This window comes from Carassius carassius, chromosome 35, assembly GCF_963082965.1.
Source record: "Carassius carassius chromosome 35, fCarCar2.1, whole genome shotgun sequence".
Lineage (NCBI taxonomy): Eukaryota > Metazoa > Chordata > Actinopteri > Cypriniformes > Cyprinidae > Carassius > Carassius carassius.
This window is the reverse complement of record NC_081789.1, coordinates 25,393,998-25,416,086: the sequence shown is the minus strand read 5'-3', so window position 1 is coordinate 25,416,086 and position 22,089 is coordinate 25,393,998. Positions and strand designations below refer to the sequence as shown.

At 40.8% G+C, this 22,089-nt stretch overlaps 8 gene segments (V, D, J or C); 3 read left to right on the top strand and 5 right to left on the bottom strand.

Moving 5' to 3' along the window:
• Positions 1-554: 554 nt before the first annotated feature.
• Positions 555-1,169, bottom strand: LOC132116415 (Ig kappa chain V region 3381-like). The segment is given in 2 exon segments: positions 555-957; positions 1,045-1,169. Coding segments are annotated over 2 exon segments (375 nt in total).
• A 437-nt stretch (positions 1,170-1,606) lies between these two features.
• Positions 1,607-3,530, top strand: LOC132115810 (Ig lambda chain C region-like). The segment is given in 3 exon segments: positions 1,607-1,615; positions 1,706-1,757; positions 3,013-3,530. Coding segments are annotated over 3 exon segments (378 nt in total).
• Positions 3,531-3,775: 245 nt separating this feature from the next.
• LOC132115774 (Ig kappa chain V-III region VH-like) lies at positions 3,776-4,729 on the bottom strand. The segment is given in 2 exon segments: positions 3,776-4,580; positions 4,660-4,729. Coding segments are annotated over 2 exon segments (375 nt in total).
• Positions 4,730-6,071: 1,342 nt separating this feature from the next.
• LOC132116405 (immunoglobulin kappa variable 1-5-like) lies at positions 6,072-6,717 on the bottom strand. The segment is given in 2 exon segments: positions 6,072-6,493; positions 6,575-6,717. Coding segments are annotated over 2 exon segments (384 nt in total).
• Positions 6,718-7,243: 526 nt separating this feature from the next.
• Positions 7,244-8,710, top strand: LOC132115809 (Ig lambda-3 chain C region-like). The segment is given in 2 exon segments: positions 7,244-7,256; positions 8,274-8,710. Coding segments are annotated over 2 exon segments (330 nt in total).
• Positions 8,711-9,222: 512 nt separating this feature from the next.
• Positions 9,223-9,965, bottom strand: LOC132116411 (Ig kappa chain V region BS-5-like). The segment is given in 2 exon segments: positions 9,223-9,680; positions 9,778-9,965. Coding segments are annotated over 2 exon segments (378 nt in total).
• Positions 9,966-16,128: 6,163 nt separating this feature from the next.
• Positions 16,129-16,599, bottom strand: LOC132115808 (immunoglobulin kappa variable 1-39-like). The segment is given in 2 exon segments: positions 16,129-16,445; positions 16,542-16,599. Coding segments are annotated over 2 exon segments (366 nt in total).
• A 472-nt stretch (positions 16,600-17,071) lies between these two features.
• LOC132115807 (Ig lambda chain C region-like) lies at positions 17,072-18,534 on the top strand. The segment is given in 3 exon segments: positions 17,072-17,080; positions 17,171-17,222; positions 18,045-18,534. Coding segments are annotated over 3 exon segments (378 nt in total).
• Positions 18,535-22,089: the final 3,555 nt, after the last annotated feature.

Here is a 22,089-nt window from a genome sequence, read left to right as displayed (position 1 = left end):
ATTTGTGTTCGACTGCATCATTGATCAGTGTGTCCTTCCTTCACTAAAGTTTCAGCTGCTGTTGATGGATTGTAATAGTTGAGAACAGCTGTGTTTAGCAGTAAATGTGAACTGAAGCTCTTGGGGTTTGAACATGGTCTCTGGAGACGGAGCTGCTCTATTCTGAGACCATCAGAATCACTAAAGCTGTCAATGCAAATCTGATTTCAGCTCAAACTCACAGTTTCACTGTTTGATCGGTTCAACGCTCTGAACTGAAACAGTTTCACTTCTGCTCATGCAGTGATGAGACAGTTATGAAGATTGAATCGTAGTTTTAATACACAAGTTTATCAGGGATACATTTATAAGGTTTGAATGTAGTACAATCTACAAAAACAACAACAATGGAAATTAATTGGATTCGATATTAATTAAACTCAAAATCAGAGCATAATTAATTCAACCCAGTCTGTCGCTGGACAGATCTGAGTCTAATAGAGCTGATGTGACTCCTAACTCAGTTCTGAGCTCATGTGTAGTTTTGTGTTTGGTCTCTGTGTGTCAGTAGTGAGTGATAGTGTTTGATCAGCTGCAGCATCAGTTCAGTCACTGTGACTCTGACTGACACAGGTTTTTGTACCACTCACAATCACTGTGTGAACACTGGACCACTGTGTCTACCCTGACAGTAATAATGTCCAGCATCTTCAGTCTGGACTCCACTGATGGTCAGAGTGAAATCACTGTTAGATCCACTGCCACTGAATCTAGATGGAGTTCCTGACTGGAGGGTGCTTGCATAATAAATCAGGAGTTTAGGAGCTTCTCCAGGTTTCTGTAAGTACCAGGCTAAACAATCAGACCCACTATATCTGTACACATCTGTGCTGGTTCTACAGTTGATCTTCACTGTTTCTCCTGGTTGAGCTGCTGTCGTTGAGGGACTCTGAGTGACGCTGATCTGTCCTCTACACTCTGAAACACAACAAGAAGAAAATCAACTCAAAACTTTGACAATATACTTGAAGAAATGAATTGATATCAAACTTGTGCTCCACAAACCTTGAGCAAACGCTGTGAGAGTCCAGATGAAGATGATGATGAAGGTCATGTTGATGAAGATTGTTGTGTGTGTCAGTGATGAAGTGTTAAACTCACAGCACTATAAACACTCTCAGAGCACTGAAGCATCTGATCAATATGCAAACACACTCACATCATTTACCTGGAGACAGTAGCTCATTAACAGACGCAAATCCTTTTCATAATATCATGTTTTCTAATAGCAAATCTGTTCTAAATTGTATCAGACCATTCACTACTGAATAAATCGATTAGACTGACTATATCATCCTGACTCTCTCCTGAGACTTTGAGAATATTTTTGACTGTAGTTTGATAGAAACATGAGTTAATTCATACATTTTATGTCAAATCCATGAATCTCCTGCAGGTTTTTACAGACATGAGGATCATCACACGTGTCTCTGTCAATCACTGAATCAACTGAGTTTGATTGTGAGTCACGTCACACTTGATATAAAAGTGAATTTCTTTCAATAATTGAGGTTGATGTTTTAGTAATAAGACAGACTGCATAAAGCAGATGAAGTAAATGCAGGTGATGTGTGCTGTGAGTGATGTGTTTGTTGGAGACTCAGTTGATGTGTGTTTGTTCAGTTAGTGAAGCGTTCAGGAGGTTTTTGTTCAGCTGCTCTATTAGTTTGTATCACTGTGGTGGACTTTCGGCAGCGGCACCAAACTGGATGTTGGCAGTAAGTCAATCATCATTTCATATTATTAATACAACAACTGACTGAGAAACACTTTGTTACGCTTTAGAAAGGATATAATTTTTGGTTTATTTATATCTCTTAATTTTATTTTTTAGTTCACATTGAATGTTTGGCAATCAACCTCAACATAAATTTTCAGATTAAAGTGTTGATTTTTAAGTAAAACCTGCAGATATTTCGAATAATTTAAAGTAGACGTGATACAAAAGTTATATTTTCTGTACTTTAAATAACATTTGTACCCAATCTTCTCGTGCTGTCATCAAACACTGTAATGAACTCCTGCAGTTATTATATTTACTTAAATACTTCAGCAAAAATAATGTTTTTTAAAATAATGTCTTAGTTAATACTTGTTCAAAATCAATCACTTTAGCAAACTTTGTACTATTTTCTGCTTATTTTGAGAAATAAAAGTATTCATTTTTGTTCAATAAATATACTGCCATTAAAATGTAACATTTTAAAATACAGAAACAAAATTATTTTAAAAAGCAAAGATTCTGAAAACATTGAAGGAGATCACATAATAATCCCATAATAATTTAATATATATTTACAGTAGGCTAGTAACAACAAATTATGTTTTATTATATGATATGATTAATAAAATGTTTTTTAAATATGATGGTTTCATCTAAACATGGTGATTTTATCTCTAATATGGACACACAACATAATATATGATATTTACCATCTGAATCTAACCATGTCATGTCAACAAATGTAAAAGTCAGCCTTCTGTTAATTATCATGTTAATTATTGTGTCTTTAGCCCCAACAGCAGGGGCTCTTTATACCCCAAATACTATACTTTTACATATTCTTTCATTATTTAAAAACTGTTGCTTTAATTATCTCAAACAAAACTGAAAATAGTTAAGAAGACCTTCGTCTCAAAATATATGATTCTCATTTGATACTTAAATTACAACATTCGATAAAAAGCGATTGTGTCAAGGATCAGTCAAATATATATGTGCATCTTAAAAAGCAGATCTTTTGGACGTTTTTGTGCCATCTAGTGGTTTAGAGGAAAATAATATTAAAGATGGTTTTCCCCCTTTGTACCCTATTTCACCAAACTTCCATTGCTGTTAACTTGCTTTATAAAAATTCATTCCTGTAACTTAAAATGGCCAAGAAAAGCTATCATTATATATATATTTAAAAACTTTTTGAAAGCAGAGAAAAACTTTGTTCTTGACTGAGGTGACTGTTGTGTGTTTGTCAGGCGTCACTCGTCCTAAAGTGAGCGTCCTGCCGCCCTCCAGTGCAGAGATCTCCTCAAAGAAGACAGCGACACTGGTGTGTGTGGCCAGCAAGGGCTTCCCGTCAGACTGGAGCCTGAGCTGGAAGGTGGACGGGAGCAGCAGGTCTCAGGAGAGCAGCGCTGGGCTCCTGGAGAAGGACGGTCTGTACAGCTGGAGCAGCAGCCTGACTCTCTCTGAGCAGGAGTGGATGGAGAGCGTCTCAGTGAGCTGTGAGGCCACACGGAGCGGCCAGCCTGCGCTCACTGGACACGTGACGAGACAGCAGTGTTCAGAGTAGATCTGCTGCTCTTCTCACTCATGTCTCACATGGAGACTAACAGCACATGAGCGACTCCTTCATTCTCCACATCCAGCTTCAGTCGCTCGCATCTGCATCTGCTCTGCTTTGTGTGCTTCATACAAGAACATATGTGTGCTTTATCATTCAGTTATGATGCTATTAAAATTGACTCAATAAATAATATACAATTGTAACTTTTATGCCTTTGTTCATTTTTTTCATTTTTGTATTGGGTGTTTCTTTGGTTTAGCGCTTTATCTCACATAAAAAAAAAAAAAGGAAACTTAACTCAATGAACCATGAAAAAACACCTGCAGACACACGATGAAACAACATGAACTTCACAAATATTAGACACATTTAATACATTTAAATGGGCTAGATTAACATTTAGCAAGTGTAAAACTGATATATATTTAATTTTTTCTTTGTCTTTTTTATCCATGACAATTCAAACTTTAAACTCACAGTTTCACTGTTTGATTGATTAAACGCTCTGAACTGGATCAGTTTCACTTCTGCTCATGCAGTGATGAGACAGTTTTAGAGTTTGAGGGATAGTTTTATAAGACTTAGACAACTTATGAATTAACTGTTTAGGGAAAGATCAGATGAAAAATGATGAATAAACTATTCAGCAGCTGCATCTTAATGTCCTGCTGATTATTTTTATATAATTAGAAAGAAGAAAGAAATTATGCATCATAAAAATACATCATGGATTGAAAAATTAGTGAGTGGAAAGTAGTATAGATAAACCATAAAATAAAATTTTTTATCAAAATAAATTTAATAATCTTAAAAAAAGAATGATGGAGCTCAACATTGTGTTTCTTCTCTGTGAGTGATAGTGTTTGATCAGCTGCAGCATCAGTTCAGTCACTGTGACTCTGACTGACACAGGTTTTTGTACAACTCACAATCACTGTGTGAACACATAGTTGCTACTGATAGAGTGTCGACTCATACAGTAATAATGTCCAGCATCTTCAGTCTGGACTCCACTGATGCTCAGAGTGAAATCTGTCCCTTCATATGCTCCATTCCCACTGAATCGACTGAAACTGTTACCATAGCGATCGTTTACTCCAGTAATCATGAGTTTAGGAGTTTCTCCAGGTTTCTGCTGATACCAAGCTAAACCCCATCCATCTATTCCAGGATCAGTTTTACACTCTATAGTGACGTCTTGTCCTTCAGAAACAGTCCGAACTTCAGGCTGAGTCACAGTGATTCCTCTGGATGCTGCTGACAACAACATTATATGAGTTCATCAAATTAAATCAACATTAAAGAGTCAGAAATGAGCATCTTTCTCTTCTGTTACCTGGAATAAAAGCTGTCAGAATCCAGATGAAGCTGCTGAAGAGATTCATTGTGTTTGCTGGTTTTGTACCGTGGTAAACAGCAGTGTGTTATAAAGTGTTTGAGTCTGAACGCTATAAACACTCGGAGCGCTGAAGCATGTGCCGATGCAAAGTGACTCTCGCTGTGGAAAAACACTCCTTCAGTGAGTCGAGTTGACTAAATATTAATTTCTTCATAAGACTCTTATAATCGTCACATTAGAGAAACACAAACACACAAAAGCTCATTGAGAATCACTGGACTGCAGCTGTTTTTATGATGTTGAGTTTGTTTAACAGTCAAGAGTTTTATAAGATGTCAGACTGTTAATCAACATTTAAAATCTGAAGATTCAGTAAACGTGCAGTGGTTTGACATGTTGATAGCATGATCTGCTCGTTTAAATGTATTTGGTGAAATTTAACACTCAGAAATGAAAATTCCCACATGGAGATGAAAACATGACATGTTTTTACTTTTTACTAATGATTCTTGAGAAAGTGTCATTATTCTTTCTCAATTTGTCACTGGATCAGAGAAATCACTTTCATGCAAGGATGTTTGATGATGATGCTGGTTTTTGAAGGTGGTGGACATTAATACATTTAGTTGTATCTATGAACTTTTTTTACTGTATATACTTGTTTTTTAATGAAGTCTCCTATATGCTCATCAAGGCTGCATTTATTTGAGCAAAATAAAAACATTAATCTTGCTAAATGTTATTACAAAATAAAATAATGGTTTCTACTTCAATATACTTTAAAATATAATTTATTTCTGTGAAACATTAAATTTCCATCAGCCATTACTCCAGTATAAAGTGTCACATGATCCTTCAGAAATCATTCTAATCTGATTTATTATTAGAATTATCAATGTTGGCAACAGTTGTGCAGCCAAATATTTTTTGGAAACTGCGATACTTTTTCCAGGAATCTTTGATGAATAAAAAGTTTTTTTTTTTAAACAGATCAGCATTTATTCAAAATATAAATATTTTCTGACAATATAAATATTTGCTATCACTTCTTAACAATTTAACACATCCTTTCTGAATAAAAGTTTTAATTTCTTTCAAAAAAGAAAGAATAAAAATGTACTGACCCCAAGCTTTTGAACAGAATAGTGTATATTGTTAGAAAATTTTTCTATTTTGAATAAATTTGGCTATTTTGGCTATAAATCAGCATATAATAATAATTTATGAAGGATCATGTGACACTGAAGGCTGAAGTAACGATGCTGAACATTCAGCTTTGCATCACAGGAATAAATGAGATTTTAATGTATATTAAAATTATATATATATATATATATATATATATTCAAATTTTTGTTTTCGTGCTGGACACAGTTGTGAGCTCATGTGTAGTTCTGTGTTTGGTCTCTGTGTGTCAGTAGTGAGTGATAGTGTTTGATCAGCTGCAGCATCAGTTCAGTCACTGTGACTCTGACTGACACAGGTTTTTGTACAACTCACAATCACTGTGTGAACACATAACCACCACTGATGCTGTGGTAACTCTGACAGTAATAATGTCCAGCATCTTCAGTCTGGACTCCACTGATGGTCAGAGTGAAATCAGTCCCAGATCCACTGCCACTGAATCTAGATGGAGTTCCTGACTGATGGCTGCTTGTTCTATAAATCAGGAGTTTAGGAGCTTCTCCAGGTTTCTGTAAGTACCAGGTCACACAGGGGCTTGGGCTGCAGGGTGTAGGAGTACTGAGTTTACAGCTCATCACGACATTTTCTCCTGGTGTGACAGGTTTCACTGGAGTTTGAGTGACTGTGATCTGAGCTTTACACCCTGAAACACAAACATTTATTATCCCATAAAAATATATTATTTGATATATCATTTTTTTTTTCTTAAATATAGACTATTCACCTTGTAGTATAAAGCAGTATGAAAGAGTCCAGATGAAGATGATGATGAAGGTCATGTTGATGAAGATTGTTGTGTGTGTCAGTGATGAAGTGTTAAACTCACAGCACTATAAACACTCTCAGAGCACTGAAGCATCTGATCAATATGCAAACACACTCACATCATTTACCTGGAGACAGCAGATGCATCCATTTACTGTTTATTATCTTTACTAATACTTTTTTGTTTTCCATTTTAAGTTTCAATCAGTTTTTCACGCTGAGATCATTTAATACCTGAGTTACAGATTTGATGTCATCCATGATAGGTCTAGTATGATACTGTATAACAGGTCAAAGGTCATTCAAGGGAATCACCTTCTAAATCTTGGTCATCACAAAGCAGGTAAAAAGAATGAACAAAGTTTAAATGACAGGTGTTTTGTAAATATGATTAATTACGGGACTAATTATGAAAAAAAAATGATTTGATTTTAGCCTTAATGTAAAACCAAGATATATATTATTAAAGATGAACATTTTGTGCTGTTTTTTATAATAATTCATGTTTGCTGTTGAGAAGAGCTGCTGTTGAGTCTGATATCAGTGTGTGAGTCTCTTCTCTCTTTCTCTGCTGGAGTTTGTGTTTATTTGAGTGTGACGGAGGTTTTTGTACGACGCTTTCACTAGAATGAAGCACTGTGGTACACTTTTGGTGGAGGAACTGAACTGACCATCAGAAGTAAGTATAATGTGTGTGTGTTTTAAAAGGAGGTTTAAGTTTATTTAATAACATTTTGCAACAATATTTATAATTTTATTGTAAATTTTCATTCTGTTTTATTGATTGATTGCACCTATTTATATATTTAATTGCTACATTTTCTCTGCTATATTATGTACAAGTCATATTTGGTGATATTCAATATTTTTCCATTTCAAGCCATAGTTTATATTTGTACTTAATATTTGACATTAGTAATTTCACATTTTTGTATGCTAACAGTTTGAGATATTTTAATGAATGGCTATTTTTTTATGAATTCTCAGTTATTTCTAAAAATATTTTAATTTGTGCATGACACAAAAGCTGAATGATATAGACAGAATACATTTAATTTCATGAGTCAAAAAGAAATTTAGCTGATAAGCATGTTAAAATGTATAATTTAAAATATAATTTTACTTGTTATTATCTTTGTGAGAATATGTCCTAAAGATTGACAATTTTCAAAATAGAAATAAGAGTTCAATTTGTTTCCTAAATCTTAAAACAATACCACACACACACACACAAAGCAATTTGCACTTGGTCAGAGATGTTTTATAAAATCTTTTTTAAAATGTTACTTAATTCAGAAAAAAATAGCATATATTTTACAGTATATCATGTTTGCTTAAGATAACTGATTTATATTTATACAGTATGTTGTGCTTGATACACTGTAAAAAATTATAGTAAAAAAACAGATTTGTCAGATTTGTTCTTTCACTTTCAAAAACTGCATTCAATATTTTACTGTAAAATAACATGAAATGTCCTGTTAGATTTACTACAGTTTTTCACTGTATATAGAGAAATATAGAACTGTATAGAGCTTACTGTTAACCAATTAACAGTTTTTTTCATAATATTTTACAGTCCGTTTTTGTAGAGCACATTTCTTAACAGTACATTTTATGTATGTGTGTGTGTGTGTGTGTGTGTGTGTGTGTTTCAGCTGGTCCCGCAGTGAAGCCCTCCGTGTCTCTGCTGCCTCCCTCTTCTCTGCAGATCTCTGGAGACTCAGCCGCACTGCTCTGTCTGCTCAGCTCTTACTCTCCACAGGGGGCGCAGGTGAGCTGGACGCTGGACGGGTCAGAGGTCACCGAGGGGGTTCAGACCAGCGCAGAGAGCGAGCGGGACGGACGCTACAGCCGCAGCAGCGTCCTGAGCCTCAGCAAAGCACGCTGGGAAGCCGGCGAGCGCTTCGTCTGCAGAGTAACACATGACGGAGCTGATCACGAGACCTCGTTCCTCAAGAGCTCCGAGTGCTGATGTTTCTCCAGTGAAGAGCAGCAGGATTCACAGCAGTCTCCTGATTTACAGCTCAATACTCAAGCAGTCTTTCAATGTGCTGCCATTGCTGTTCATTCAATAAAGCTTCTGAACGCCTTACATTTGTGTCCGACTGCATCATTGATCAGTGTGTCCTTCCTTCACTAAAGTTTCAGCTGCTGTTGATGGATTGTAATAGTTGAGAACAGCTGTGTTTAGCAGTAAATGTGAACTGAAGCTCTTGGGGTTTGAACATGGTCTCTGGAGACGGAGCTGCTCTATTCTGAGACCATCAGAATCACTAAAGCTGTCAATGCAAATCTGATTTCAGCTCAAACTCACAGTTTCACTGTTTGATCGGTTCAACGCTCTGAACTGAAACAGTTTCACTTCTGCTCTTGCAGTGATGAGACAGTTATGAAGATTGAGTGGTAGTTTCTTAAGACACATTTATCAGTATAACTGTAGTAAAACCTAAAAAAAACACAAAAACTACCAAACTGTAAAAGAGAAAACATTTGTGTTTTTGGATTGATTTGATATCAATTCATCACAAAATCAAAGCATAATTGAGTCAAAGCCTTCTGTCACAGGACAGATCTGAGTCTAATAGAGCTGATGTGACTCCTAACTCAGTTCTGAGCTCATGTGTAGTTCTGTGTTTGGTCTCTGTGTGTCAGTAGTGAGTGATAGTGTTTGATCAGCTGCAGCATCAGTTCAGTCACTGTGACTCTGACTGACACAGGTTTTTGTACCACTCACAATCACTGTGTGAACACATAACCACTGTGTCTACCCTGACAGTAATAATGTCCAGCATCTTCAGTCTGGACTCCACTAATGGTCAGAGTGAAATCACTGTTAGATCCACTGCCACTGAATCTAGATGGATTTCCTGACTGGAGGACGTTTGCTTTATAAATCAGAAGTTTAGGAGCTTCTCCAGGTTTCTGTAAGTACCAGGATAGAGGCTGATAACCCCAACCCTGGTAAACTTCAGGATTGGTTTTACAGGACATAGTAACTGTGTCTCCTGGTTGAAGAGGTTTCTCTGCAGGCGTCTGAGTGACTGTCACTTCAGCTGCTGATTCTACATCAAAAATAAACATTCAGAATAAAATATCTGTTGATGTACAATATTTCCAGCACAGATGATCAGTTAGAATAGAGCATGTCTATCTCCTCACCTGTGAAACAGCAGCTAGTGAAGATCCAGATGAAGATGGTGATGAAGCTCATGGTTGCTGTTGGTTCAGATTCTCAGAGTTCAAACTCACAGAGATATAAAACCTGCTGAAGCTTGTGCTGCAATGCAAATCATCTCGATGTAAATCTGTGTACGAGTTACAGCTGATGATGCATGTAAAATATAACAGTGTAATTCCTTGTCAAATCAGCCACATTTTAAAAATTCCCTGGCTTTCTGAAGAAAGATAGACATGTATAATGATGAAAGCCAAAATATTAAATGTCATGGATGAATATTAGTAATCCACTATTTTGTAAAGGAGGGTATAAAATGTCAATTTTTACCTGAGATTCAGAGATTTTCTTTCAAAGAGGAATGTCTGAAAAACAAATAATGTTGAAACTAGAGATGTATCTCATTTACTTCTGTCAAAATAACTGCATTGAACATAACTGTCAGAGTGCCATAAATGTAATTTTTTCAAAAGTTTGCGTGCCTATAACTCAAGAAGTATTAAATATATTGCAACATGATTTAGTTCTTTAGTTCTTAATAAACGTCTCTAGGTTACGTATGTAACCCTAGTTCCTCGAGGGAACGAGACGCTGCGTCGAAGCGCTTTGGGGAACGCGTTCAGCGTACGCGACTCTGAATATCGTGTGTAATCAGTCCAATGGAAGGGCGTGACATCACCGACGTGGTGACGTAAGCGACCAGGAAGCTATAAAAGCACGTGCCACGCAGCTGGCGTCAGCTTCGAGTACCAGCAAGCGCCGGCAGGGGTGCCGGGGGTATGGCTCCGAGACGCAGCGTCTCGTTCCCTCGAGGAACTAGGGTTACATATGTAACCTAGAGACGTTCCTCTTCAGGAACTCGAGCTGCGTCGATGCGCTTTGGGGAACGAGTCCTAACGCCGCCAGACTACCAAACCCCTGCCTGGTGTGTATCCGAAGAGCACAGCTCAGGACAGGAGGACAGAAGCGCCTGGAGTGACTGGCATATCTAGGCCATAGAACCTAACAAATGTAGAGGGCGTGGACCACCCCGCAGCGTTGCAGATGTCCAGCATGGATACACCTGCTAAGAAGGCCTTAGAGGCCGCCATACCCCGAGTAGAGTGAGCCTTGGCTCCCGACAGCGGGGGACGACCAGAGGACTCATAGGTGGCGTTGATAGCCTCGACTATCCAACGACTAATAGTCTGCTTAGAAGCAGGAGAACCCCTCTTGGGGGGACCGTAGCACACAAGCAATTGGTCAGTTTTTCTCCACAGGGCAGCTCTGTGGTCGTATGCGTCCAGTGCTCGAACCGGACACATACAGTTTAGCTTCGCCTGGTCGGGCTCCCGAAAGGGAGGAGGACAGAAGGCCTGCAGCACTACAGGTCGTGGTGTAACAGAGGGAACCTTGGGAACATATCCCGCTCGAGGGTATATGAACGCTTTAGTCATGCCTGGTGCAAACTCAAGATAAGAAGGGGCCACCGAGAGGGCCTGAAGATCTCCTACTCTCCGCAGAGAGGTAATGGCCAACAGAAAAGAGGTTTTAAGTGTGAGATGTCTGTCTGAGATATCTTGAATAGGTTCAAACGGGGGTTTGCACATAGCCTCTAACACCACAACCAAGTCCCACGGGGGAATACGGGACCGTACTGGAGGTCTCAGCCTCAGTGCACCACGGAGGAAACGTGTAACTAGGGGGTGTCTTCCCAGAGACTGACCGTCGAGAAGGGTGTGGTAGGCCGCAATGGCCGCCACGTAGACCTTCAGAGTAGAGTGGGTCAACCCTGCAGAGAGCCAAGCCTGTAGAAACTCCAGAACTGTACCAACTGGGCAGTTTGCTGGGTCTAGCTGGCGGTCTCTGCACCATGAAGTGAAAAGCTTCCACTTCAGGGCGTACAGTTTCCTCGTAGAGGGAGCTCTGGATTGGAGTAGGGTCTCCACAACCTCAGTTGAGAGACCAGCTGCTACCAGTTGTGCCCCCTCAGGGGCCACACCCACAGCTTCCACAACTCCGGGCGAGGGTGAATTATCGTGCCCTGCGCCTGTGAGAGTAGGTCTGTCCTGATCGGTATCTCCCACGGAGAGCCGTCGAGGAGCGAGACTAGATCTGAGAACCATACTCGGCCCGGCCAGAACGGGGCTACTAATAACAGACGGACCCCGTCCCGGCGTACTCTCGCCAGAACTCCCGGAAGCAGAGCGATAGGGGGGAAAGCGTACAGACGAAGCCTCGGCCAGGTCTGTACCATAGCGTCCATTCCCAGAGGAGCTGGATGAACTAGAGAGAACCAGAGGGGACATTGTGACGTCTCCTGAGTCGCAAAAAGGTCTACTTGAGCCCTGCCAAACACTCTCCATATCTGATCTACCACCCGTGGGTGAAGTCTCCATTCCCCGGGCCTCGGCCCCTGCCTCGACAGTATGTCTGCTCCCATATTTAACTTCCCAGGAATATATACTGCTCTTAATGAGAGGAGTTTGTTCTGGGACCACACCAGGATCTGGTGCGCCAGCTTGTACAAAGGGCGCGAACGCAGACCACCCTGGTGGTTGATGTAAGAGACCACTGATGTGTTGTCGGTGCGCACCAACACATGGTGACCTCTCAGGTCTGGGAGGAAGTGCTTCAGTGCACGATAAACTGCTAGCATTTCTAGAGAATTGATATGCCACGTTAGATGGCGATCGCTCCACAGACCACGGGCAGGGTGGCCACTCATGACCGCACCCCAGCCGGTGAGGGACGCGTCCGTCGCTAGTGTCACACGGCGACAAGGAGCTCCCAGCACTGGGCCCTGATTCAAGAACCAAGGTTTCTTCCACATGTCTAAGGCACGGAGGCAGCGCTGCGTGACCTTGATAGTGCGAAGCGGATTGCCCCTCGGGGAAAATCCCTTGGTCTTGAGCCACCACTGTAGGGGTCTCATGTACAGCAGGCCAAGAGGTATCACGTTGGACGCTACTGCCATCAGACCCAACAATCTCTGAAATTGTTTGACAGTGAGTGACTGGCCTTCTCTGACTCTCTTGACTGAGATGAGGATCGACTCGATACGAGCAGGGGACAATCGTGCCTGCATCGTGGTCGAATCCCATACTACGCCTAGATAGGTGGTTCTCTGAACCGGAGAAAGTACACTCTTCTTGGCGTTCAGTCTCAAAACCAGCTCCCCCATATGTGCGAGAACGACATCTCGATGTCGAACCGCAATCTGCTCTGACTGAGCTAAAATCAACCAATCGTCGATATAATTGAGAATGCGGATGCCCTGCATGCGCAGGGGGGCCAGAGCCGCATCTACACACTTTGTGAACGTGCGGGGTGAGAGTGCGAGGCCAAAGAGAAGTACTCGATATTGGTAGGCTTCGCCCCCGAAAGCGAACCTCAGAAACTTCCTGTGTTGAGGAAGGATGGAGATATGAAAATATGCGTCTTTGAGATCTATCGTGACAAACCAGTCCTCGGACCTGATCTGAGCTACAACATGCTTGATTGTGAGCATTCTGAACTTCAGTCTTATAACTGAACGATTTAAGACCCTCAAGTCTATAATCGGACGCAGCCCCCCATCCTTCTTTGGAACTATGAAATACCGGCTGTAAAATCCGGACTCCCTGTCCTGAGGAGGGACCACCTCGATGGCCCCCTTCTCTAATAGGGTTTTCACTTCCTGTTCCATAACCAGACCCTGCCTGGGGCCCACTATCGTGTGAACGACCCCGTTGAATATAGGCAGCACGGAGCCGAACTGAATGCGGTAGCCTTTTTCTACTATATGCAGGACCCAACGAGATACATTTGGCAGTAGTTTCCACGCTGCTAAATAATCTACTAAGGGAATCAGTCTCTCGAGACTGGTGTAAGAGACCCCCGCAGGGGCGGCGAGCGTCCCAGCCCCGCTACGCGCACGGGCGGAGGATACTGAGAACGATGCTCGCCCGGGGCCGCTGCGCCCTGGAGCACTGGCAGGGTTGGCAGAACGACCCCTAGAGGGCACTGAGGTGGGACGGGCCCCGTGGACTGCGGTGAGTACCGTTCTACCCCAGCGGAGGCTGCCCTCTGAAACCCCGGGCCATTGGCGTCAGGGTTTCTTGGCCGAGGACTTCTTAGCTTCGATAACCGCCCTTAAATCTAATTTGGGCTTAGAAGACCTCGGCCTAGAGCGTCGCTGAAACTCTCGTTCCCGACGCGGAGGAGCACGAGAGGCGACGCTCTGTTTCTGGGCCTCGCGGTGTGAGGAGCTAAGGTGCGGCTGGGGCATCTCCTTCCCAGATGCCCCGAGGGAGTAACGAGGGAGGAACTTATGGAACGCCGCCGCCTGTTTGCGGGCCTCCTGGAACCTGTCGACGACAGAATTAACGGCGTCGCCGAACAGGCCAGTCGGCTGGATCGGGGCGTCCATGAGGCAGACCCTGTCCCGTTCTTTCATATCGGACAGGGTCAACCATAAGTGCCTCTCCGCGGCCACCATAGCTGCCATGGACCGCCCAATCGCTCGGGCGGTCTCCTTGGTGGCGCGGAGGGAGAGATCAGCGGTCCTTCTTAATTCAGAAATATCATGGGACTTGATCTCCTCTCCCTCGTCTAGCTCCTTAAGCAGGTCGGCCTGGTACGCCTGTAACACCGCCATGGTGTGCAGACACGCACCAGCCTGACCTGCAGCCGCATACCCTTTGCACACCAAAGCCGAAGTTGTTCTTAGTGGCTTTGAGGGCAATGCCGGGTCCTTCAGAGACGATGCCGCGCCAGGGGACAGATAGCTCGCAAGCGTCTGTTCCACCCGGGGCATCGCTCTATAACCGTGCTCTCCCATCCCCACTACATTTCCGTAGTAATCAGACGAGGGGATGTAGAGGCGGGCCGAGAATGGACGTTTCCACAACCTGGCGATCTCATCATGCAGGTCGGGAAAGAATGGAAGGCCCCGGCTGGGAGGTGGCTGACTCGCGCGCAGGAAGCGTTCATCCAGCTTGCTTTTCTGCGGTTCGGTAGACTTTTCAGCGGGCCAATCGATACTTAATTTGGCCACCACGCAAGTAACCACCTCTAAGAGCTCCTCATATTGTAGCGAGTGGGGTGGCGAATCCCTATCGAGCGACTCCACATCGACCTCCTCGGAGGAAGAGCGGCGGAGCGTCGATCCCTCACCCTGAGTGGAAGGAACCGCTGTGCGTGCTTCCGACTCTAGGGATTGGGTGCCGGATCTGGCAGAAGTGGAAGGAGATAGGGACTGGCCCGTCTCCATTCCCTCTACCAGATCGACTTGCGAACCCCACGAGTGCAGCCGACGTTCTGCCTCGGCAGAAGCGGGACCAGCACCGCGGGGAACGCTGGCGAAGGCCCCCTCCTCGAAGAGGGCCCTCCGGGAACGAAGCAGCCGCACCGACATTCGCTCACAGTGCGGGCAGTCGGCCCCCCTCGAGAGCCGACTCAGCGTGCTTCGAACCCAGGCAAACCACGCCCGTTATATATCTCGGGCAGGGAGGAACACACAGCCTATAACGCGATTTGGAATCGCCATCTGAGTGCTTAACTTTTGCCTTGCTTTTTGGCATGTCTAGGAGCTCTTTTAACTGGACAGACAACAGTAAATAAGACTTACAAGACGGACAAATGACATTCACACACAGAGCGCTTGCTGAAAGACGCGAAGCTGACGCCAGCTGCGTGGCACGTGCTTTTATAGCTTCCTGGTCGCTTACGTCACCACGTCGGTGACGTCACGCCCTTCCATTGGACTGATTACACACGATATTCAGAGTCGCGTACGCTGAACGCGTTCCCCAAAGCGCTTCGACGCAGCTCGAGTTCCTGAAGAGGAACCTTTCTTTTGGAATCTTAATTTTCAATGGCCGTTCTGAACTACCCCCCTGTAATTTGGCTCTTAATCTCAGGTGAAAATTGCCTTTTGACCTCCTCTACAAAACAATGGATTACTCAGTAAATATTCATCCATGATATTTAATATTTTGGTTTTCATCACTAAATATGTCTGTCTTTCTTCAGAGAAAATGCAGAGTAAAAATTTGAGCCGGGGACCTTTGGTTGAGTTGACACCGAATGACTAAACAGTGTTTAGGATTTTTTTTTTTTTACGAGTAAAAAAAAAAAAAAAAAAAAAATATCTATATATATATATATATATTTACTTGAGCGTCTAAAACTACAGACTTTCTAGATTTTAATACACTTTTTCAGCTGATGTGACTCCTAACTCAGCTGTGAGCGCATGTGTAGTTCTGTGTTTGGTCTCTGTGTGTCAGTAGTGAGTGATAGTGTTTGTTCAGCTGCAGCATCAGTTCAGTCACTGTGACTCTGACTGACACAGGTTTTTGTACAACTCACAATCACTGTGTGAACACTGGACCACTGTGTCTACCCTGACAGTAATAATGTCCAGCATCTTCAGTCTGGACTCCACTGATGGTCAGAGTGAAATCAATCCCAGATCCACTGCCACTGAATCTAGATGGAGTTCCTGACTGGAGGCTTTTGGTCCAATAAATCAGGAGTTTAGGAGCTTCTCCAGGTTTCTGTAAGTACCAGGACACACAGGGTGTGCTGCAGGCTGGAGCAGAACTAAACTTACAGCTCATCACGACATTTTCTCCTGGTGTGACAGGTTTCACTGGAGTTTGAGTGACTGTGATCTGAGCTTTACACCCTGAAACACAAACATTTATTATCCCATAAAAATATATTATTTGACATATATAAAACAATTATTTAAATAATATTATTTGAAATATACACTATTCACCTTGTAGTATAAAGCAGAGAGTCCAGATGAAGATGATGATGAAGGTCATGTTGATGAAGATTGTTGTGTGTGTCAGTGATGAAGTGTTAAACTCACAGCACTATAAACACTCTCAGAGCACTGAAGCATCTGATCAATATGCAAACACGCTCACATCATTTACCTGGAGACAGTCGCTCAGTCTCAGTCAAAGGCCTGAAATAAAAAACAATTACTGAACATCTAGTAAAAAATCAGTCAGTTTTCTATCAGCCAAACTATAAAAAACTGTATCATTCACTTTAATTCTGAAAACATCTTCAAGACCAACTTTAGTACATTAACCTTACTCTTTTGATGTCAAATCCATGAATCTCCTGAAGGTTTTTACAGACATGAGGATCATCACACGTGTCTCTGTCAATCACTGAATCAACTGAGTTTGATTGTGAGTCGCGTCACACTATATATTTAAGTTAAAATATAAGTTAAATCTTTATGAATTCAGTATCATGCTTTAGTAATCTGAACAGATGAAGTAAATGCAGGTGATGTCTGCTGTGAGTGATGTGTTTGTTGGAGACTCAGTTGATGTGTGTTTGTTCAGTTAGTGAAGCGTTCAGGAGGTTTTTGTTCAGCTGCTCTATTAGTTTGTATCACTGTGGTGGACTTTCGGCAGCGGCACCAAACTGGATGTTGGCAGTAAGTCAATCATCATTTCATATTATTAATACAACAACTGACTGAGAAACACTTTGTTACGCTTTAGAAATGATGCATGCTTGTTTAAGTATTTTTATATTTAAATATTTTTTTATTTTGTCATGGCATGTTTTATTTCGTCCAGTGATCTATAATCACTTCTGTTAGCTTGATATTTATTGATAATTAATTCTAATTGCAATAACTGAATAATTTAATAACTGAAATCAAATTTACATTAGGTTGTCTTTTTGGCAACACTTTGATTTTACGAAGTGATCATTTTAAAAGATAATTAAATCGGATAATAAAAAAAGTAATTAAATGTATATTTTCTGATTAGTGTGTTGATACTTAAGTAGCCTGCAGATATTTTCAACCTGGAAATTGCTTTATTGTATTTTTTGTTAACAATAATATTTGAATTTATTTAAGTTATTTTTTAAGGTTATAGTACACATCCTAGACATTTTGTTTTATTTTCTAATTTTAAAGCAAAGTTTTGTTTCCGATTTTCTCATGCTGTCATCAAAAATTGTAATGAATTCCTGCAGGCCTATTTCTTCACATCTGATCTTTCATGCTTTTAATCAAAGTAACATTAAATTTGATAATGATAATAACTCTTCAATATATTTCACCAAACTTTCGTTGCATTGCTGGTCACAGACTTTGTAAAAGTTAATTCAGATGACTTGCAGTTTAATGTTGCTAAAATGACTAAGAAAACTATCACTGTATTAATAGTTCATATATTCTTATTAATCTGAAAGCAGAGAAAAGCTTTGTTCTTGACTGAGGTGACTGTTGTGTGTTTGTCAGGCGTCACTCGTCCTAAAGTGAGCGTCCTGCCGCCCTCCAGTGCAGAGATCTCCTCAAAGAAGACAGCGACACTGGTGTGTGTGGCCAGCAAGGGCTTCCCGTCAGACTGGAGCCTGAGCTGGAAGGTGGACGGGAGCAGCAGGTCTCAGGAGAGCAGCGCTGGGCTCCTGGAGAAGGACGGTCTGTACAGCTGGAGCAGCAGCCTGACTCTCTCTGAGCAGGAGTGGATGGAGAGCGTCTCAGTGAGCTGTGAGGCCACACGGAGCGGCCAGCCTGCGCTCACTGGACACGTGACGAGACAGCAGTGTTCAGAGTAGATCTGCTGCTCTTCTCACTCATGTCTCACATGGAGACTAACAGCACATGAGCGACTCCTTCATTCTCCACATCCAGCTTCAGTCGCTCGCATCTGCATCTGCTCTGCTTTGTGTGCTTCATACAAGACTATGTGTGTGATTTTATTAAAATTCAGTCGTTAAATAAAATATAATTGTGACTTTGTGTCCCTTTTTGTCATTCTTGTTTAAGGTCTTTCACAGAATCAGGGGTATTTAGCTCACGTATTATAAATAAACTTAAGTCAGTGGACCATGAAAGCACCTGCATATTCAGTATCTTCTCTATTCTCAGAGGAACACAATCACGAATGCAAATATGAGTTTAACATTCAGTTTCACAGTTTGAGTCATTATTCTGTGAAATGAGTTTGACTAATAGAGAGAAAAGCTTGCTATCTAATAATTTATAAAAATGTGTAAAAACTCAATTAAACAAAAGAGCCTCTGTCCTGTGTATAATAATTATAAGGCTGTGCAATCTACAGTCCTGTGGATAATAATTAAACAAAAAAATGAATAAAACAAGAAAACATAAAAGTACATAAAATGAGCTGTGTCCCCTCCTGTGGTAAAGAAGTCATTTTATCTTATTTCTCTGGAAACTGACTATAGCACGAACCAATAGCATTTAAGTTCAGGCTGTGAAACCATAATTTTATTGGTGGGACATATTGACAGAACACGCCCCCTTTTTTAAAAGTTTTTGAATGTGGACGCGAAGCGCACGCCACTGAATGAATCATCTCATTAGTGAACCAACTGAACGCCAACCGCTGTCGTAAAATAAAATGTATGTCTATGGTCGTAATGACGCATAACCTGCAGGAGTCACTTAACGAATCAGAAGGTCGAGACAAGATGGCGACCAAGACAGACGTATGTTGAAACGATCTGAAGGGTTTGATTTTATCCTCTTTCTGTGAAGACTCTTCGTGTGTTAAATCTTTCAAAAAACGAACTTGAAACTATAGTCTATAATACTGTAATAGCAAACTTTATTTTTTCGCTTGGAAAAAATACTAAGAAGTTGCTGATCTAGATCCGTCACCGCGTGACGCACGACAAGCGATTAAAATGAGCGCCAAAGACAAACGAAAGAAAGCGATCTCAGACCATTTCTACGCAACTGATTACACATCTTCAGCTGATTCAGCTAAAGGAGACCTGCCAGTAATTCTTCCTCCCGCTCCTGACACTCCACTGAGCAGCCCTATGCCGAAGAAAAACCGAGGTGAGCCTTCCCTATCTGAGTTGCAGGAAAATATCATCACGGCCCTCACCTTGAAAATTAATCAAAGGGCAGACTCACTCGAAAAAATGATAATTACCAACTCCAACACGATCGAGGAACTCAAAACATCCTTAAATCATCTTTATGCGGAGATTCAAGATATTAAGGAGGACAAAACCAAGCTGGGTGAGAAATTCACGCAACAACAAAAATCTCTCGTCAGTCTGGAAGAAAGAGTCGCCGATGCTGAACGTTACAAAAGACGTTGGTGCCTACGTCTACATGGCCTCTCTGAGCAACCAAACGAAGATGTAAAGGCAAAAGTTGTAGAAATTTGTAACGTTGTTGCCCCTGAGTCTTGCAAAAAAGGTTTTGAAGTCATTGACATTGCTCACAGGCTTGGTAAACCGCAATCGGTAGGATTCGTGCCATCATTGCTTTATTCACGTTACGGTCTGTGCGTGATGCCATTTGGAAGAATGCCAAAAACAACGAGTTCCTGAAACAACACAAGCTTCGCTTCGTGGAGGATCTGACCAAGGATGAAAAAGACAGACGATCGCTTTTATGGCCACATGTGAAGAAAGCACGCGAAGATAACAGAAAAGCCTACTATGTCGGGTCCAAGGCGTTCATTGAAGGTATTGAGATTAAACTGAATGCAGAAGGCCAAAAGATAAGCTGAACAAGTAGCCTACGGTAACTGATCCTCAGACATCTGAGATGTATGGCCACAAACGCATGCACGGTTGTTTTTTTTTTTTTTTTTTTTTTTTTTTTTTTTGTTCAAACTTAAAGTTTTTTAGTTCATATATAATGTTCGTATATTGGGCTATAGTAAATTTGTTCTGCTTTTGAAATTGAGGATAAACCAAACCCTCCTCATACTTCTGTTATTTTTTCTCCTGTTGTAACTTGTTATATTATAACGGAGTTATCACTCATTTCACTTAATGTAAAGGGCATTCGAGATATTGTTAAAAGAAAAGCAATATTTTTGTTTTGCAAAGAAATGAAGGCAGATTTTATTTTTTTACAAGAATCCCACTCAAGTGTGGAAGATGTTTTATTTTGGAAGAATCAGTGGGGAGATGATCTCTGGTTAGCTCATGGAAACAACCATTCAGCTGGTGTAAGCACTTTGAAAGGCAACTTTAGAGGAAAAATTATTTGTAACAAATGTGATGTTAAAGGGCACTGGGTAATTATAGTTGTTGAAACTAGCAGTCATTTGTTTATATTATGTAATATTTATGGTTACAACTCTTCTTCTTTAAATTGTGAATTGTTAGACACAATAGAAGAAAATGTCAATATTTTCTCAACTAAATTTCCAATGGCAAAAATAATTATTGGCGGAGATTTTAATATGGTTCATGATAATGTTCTAGATAGATTCCCCTCCAAAGTCTTTAATAAAAATAGCATCCTCCAGAATTTTTGTAATAATTTAGCTCTCATGGACATTTGGAGATATAGACACCCCCTTGTTAGACAATTCACATGGAGCAATAAACAAATGACTCTGCAATCGCGAATTGACTTTTGGCTAATTTCCTTAGACCTGGAACAAAAAGTTTTACAAACTGAAATTTCCCCAGCTATTCTTACTGATCACAAAGTTTTAACTTTAAGTATTAAATTTGAAGATATCCAGTGTAACTCTCGAAATATAGGCTATTGGAAACTAAACAATTCACTTTTATACCATGAAGATTATGTGAAACAAATCCAATTATTAATAAATACATACTGGCAGCAGGCAAATATTAAGAAGGAATATGGCAAGATATGGGAACTATTAAAATTTGAAATAAGAAAATACAGTATTCAATTTGGGAAAAAATTGGCAGTGAAAAAAAGAACACGTATTCAAGATATAATTAAAGAGATTTCCAATTTAACTCAAACATCTACACACCCATCCAATAATGATGTTTTAGATAATTTGCAAAAAGAATTAGACCATATTTATCAAGAAAAAGCCAAAGGTGCTTTTGTAAGATCTCGAAGAAAATGGATGGAAGAAGGTGAAAGAAATAGTAAATATTTTTTTAGCCTCGAGAAAAGGAATGCAGAAATGTGCCTAATTAGAAAATTAAAAATAAATGACTTTGTTACTGAAGACCTAAACACAATCTCTACATTTATTTCTAAATATTATACAGATATATATTCATTAGGAGAAGACCAAGATAATTCAATTCTTCTTAAAACCATTAGAAATCCAAAATTGCTATCTTTAGAAAGTAGAATTGAATGTTCTGAAAATCTTTTTTTAAGTGAAATTGAGTTCTGTATAAAGACACTAAAAAACAACAAATCCCCTGGAAATGACGGCCTTTCATCAGAATTCTATAAAGCTTTTATAAACGATATATCTAAATTCCTATTAGCAGTATATGAAGAGGCCATCAACAAAGGATCCTTACCTACATCACTTAGACAAAGCGTCATCACATTGATCCCTAAACCT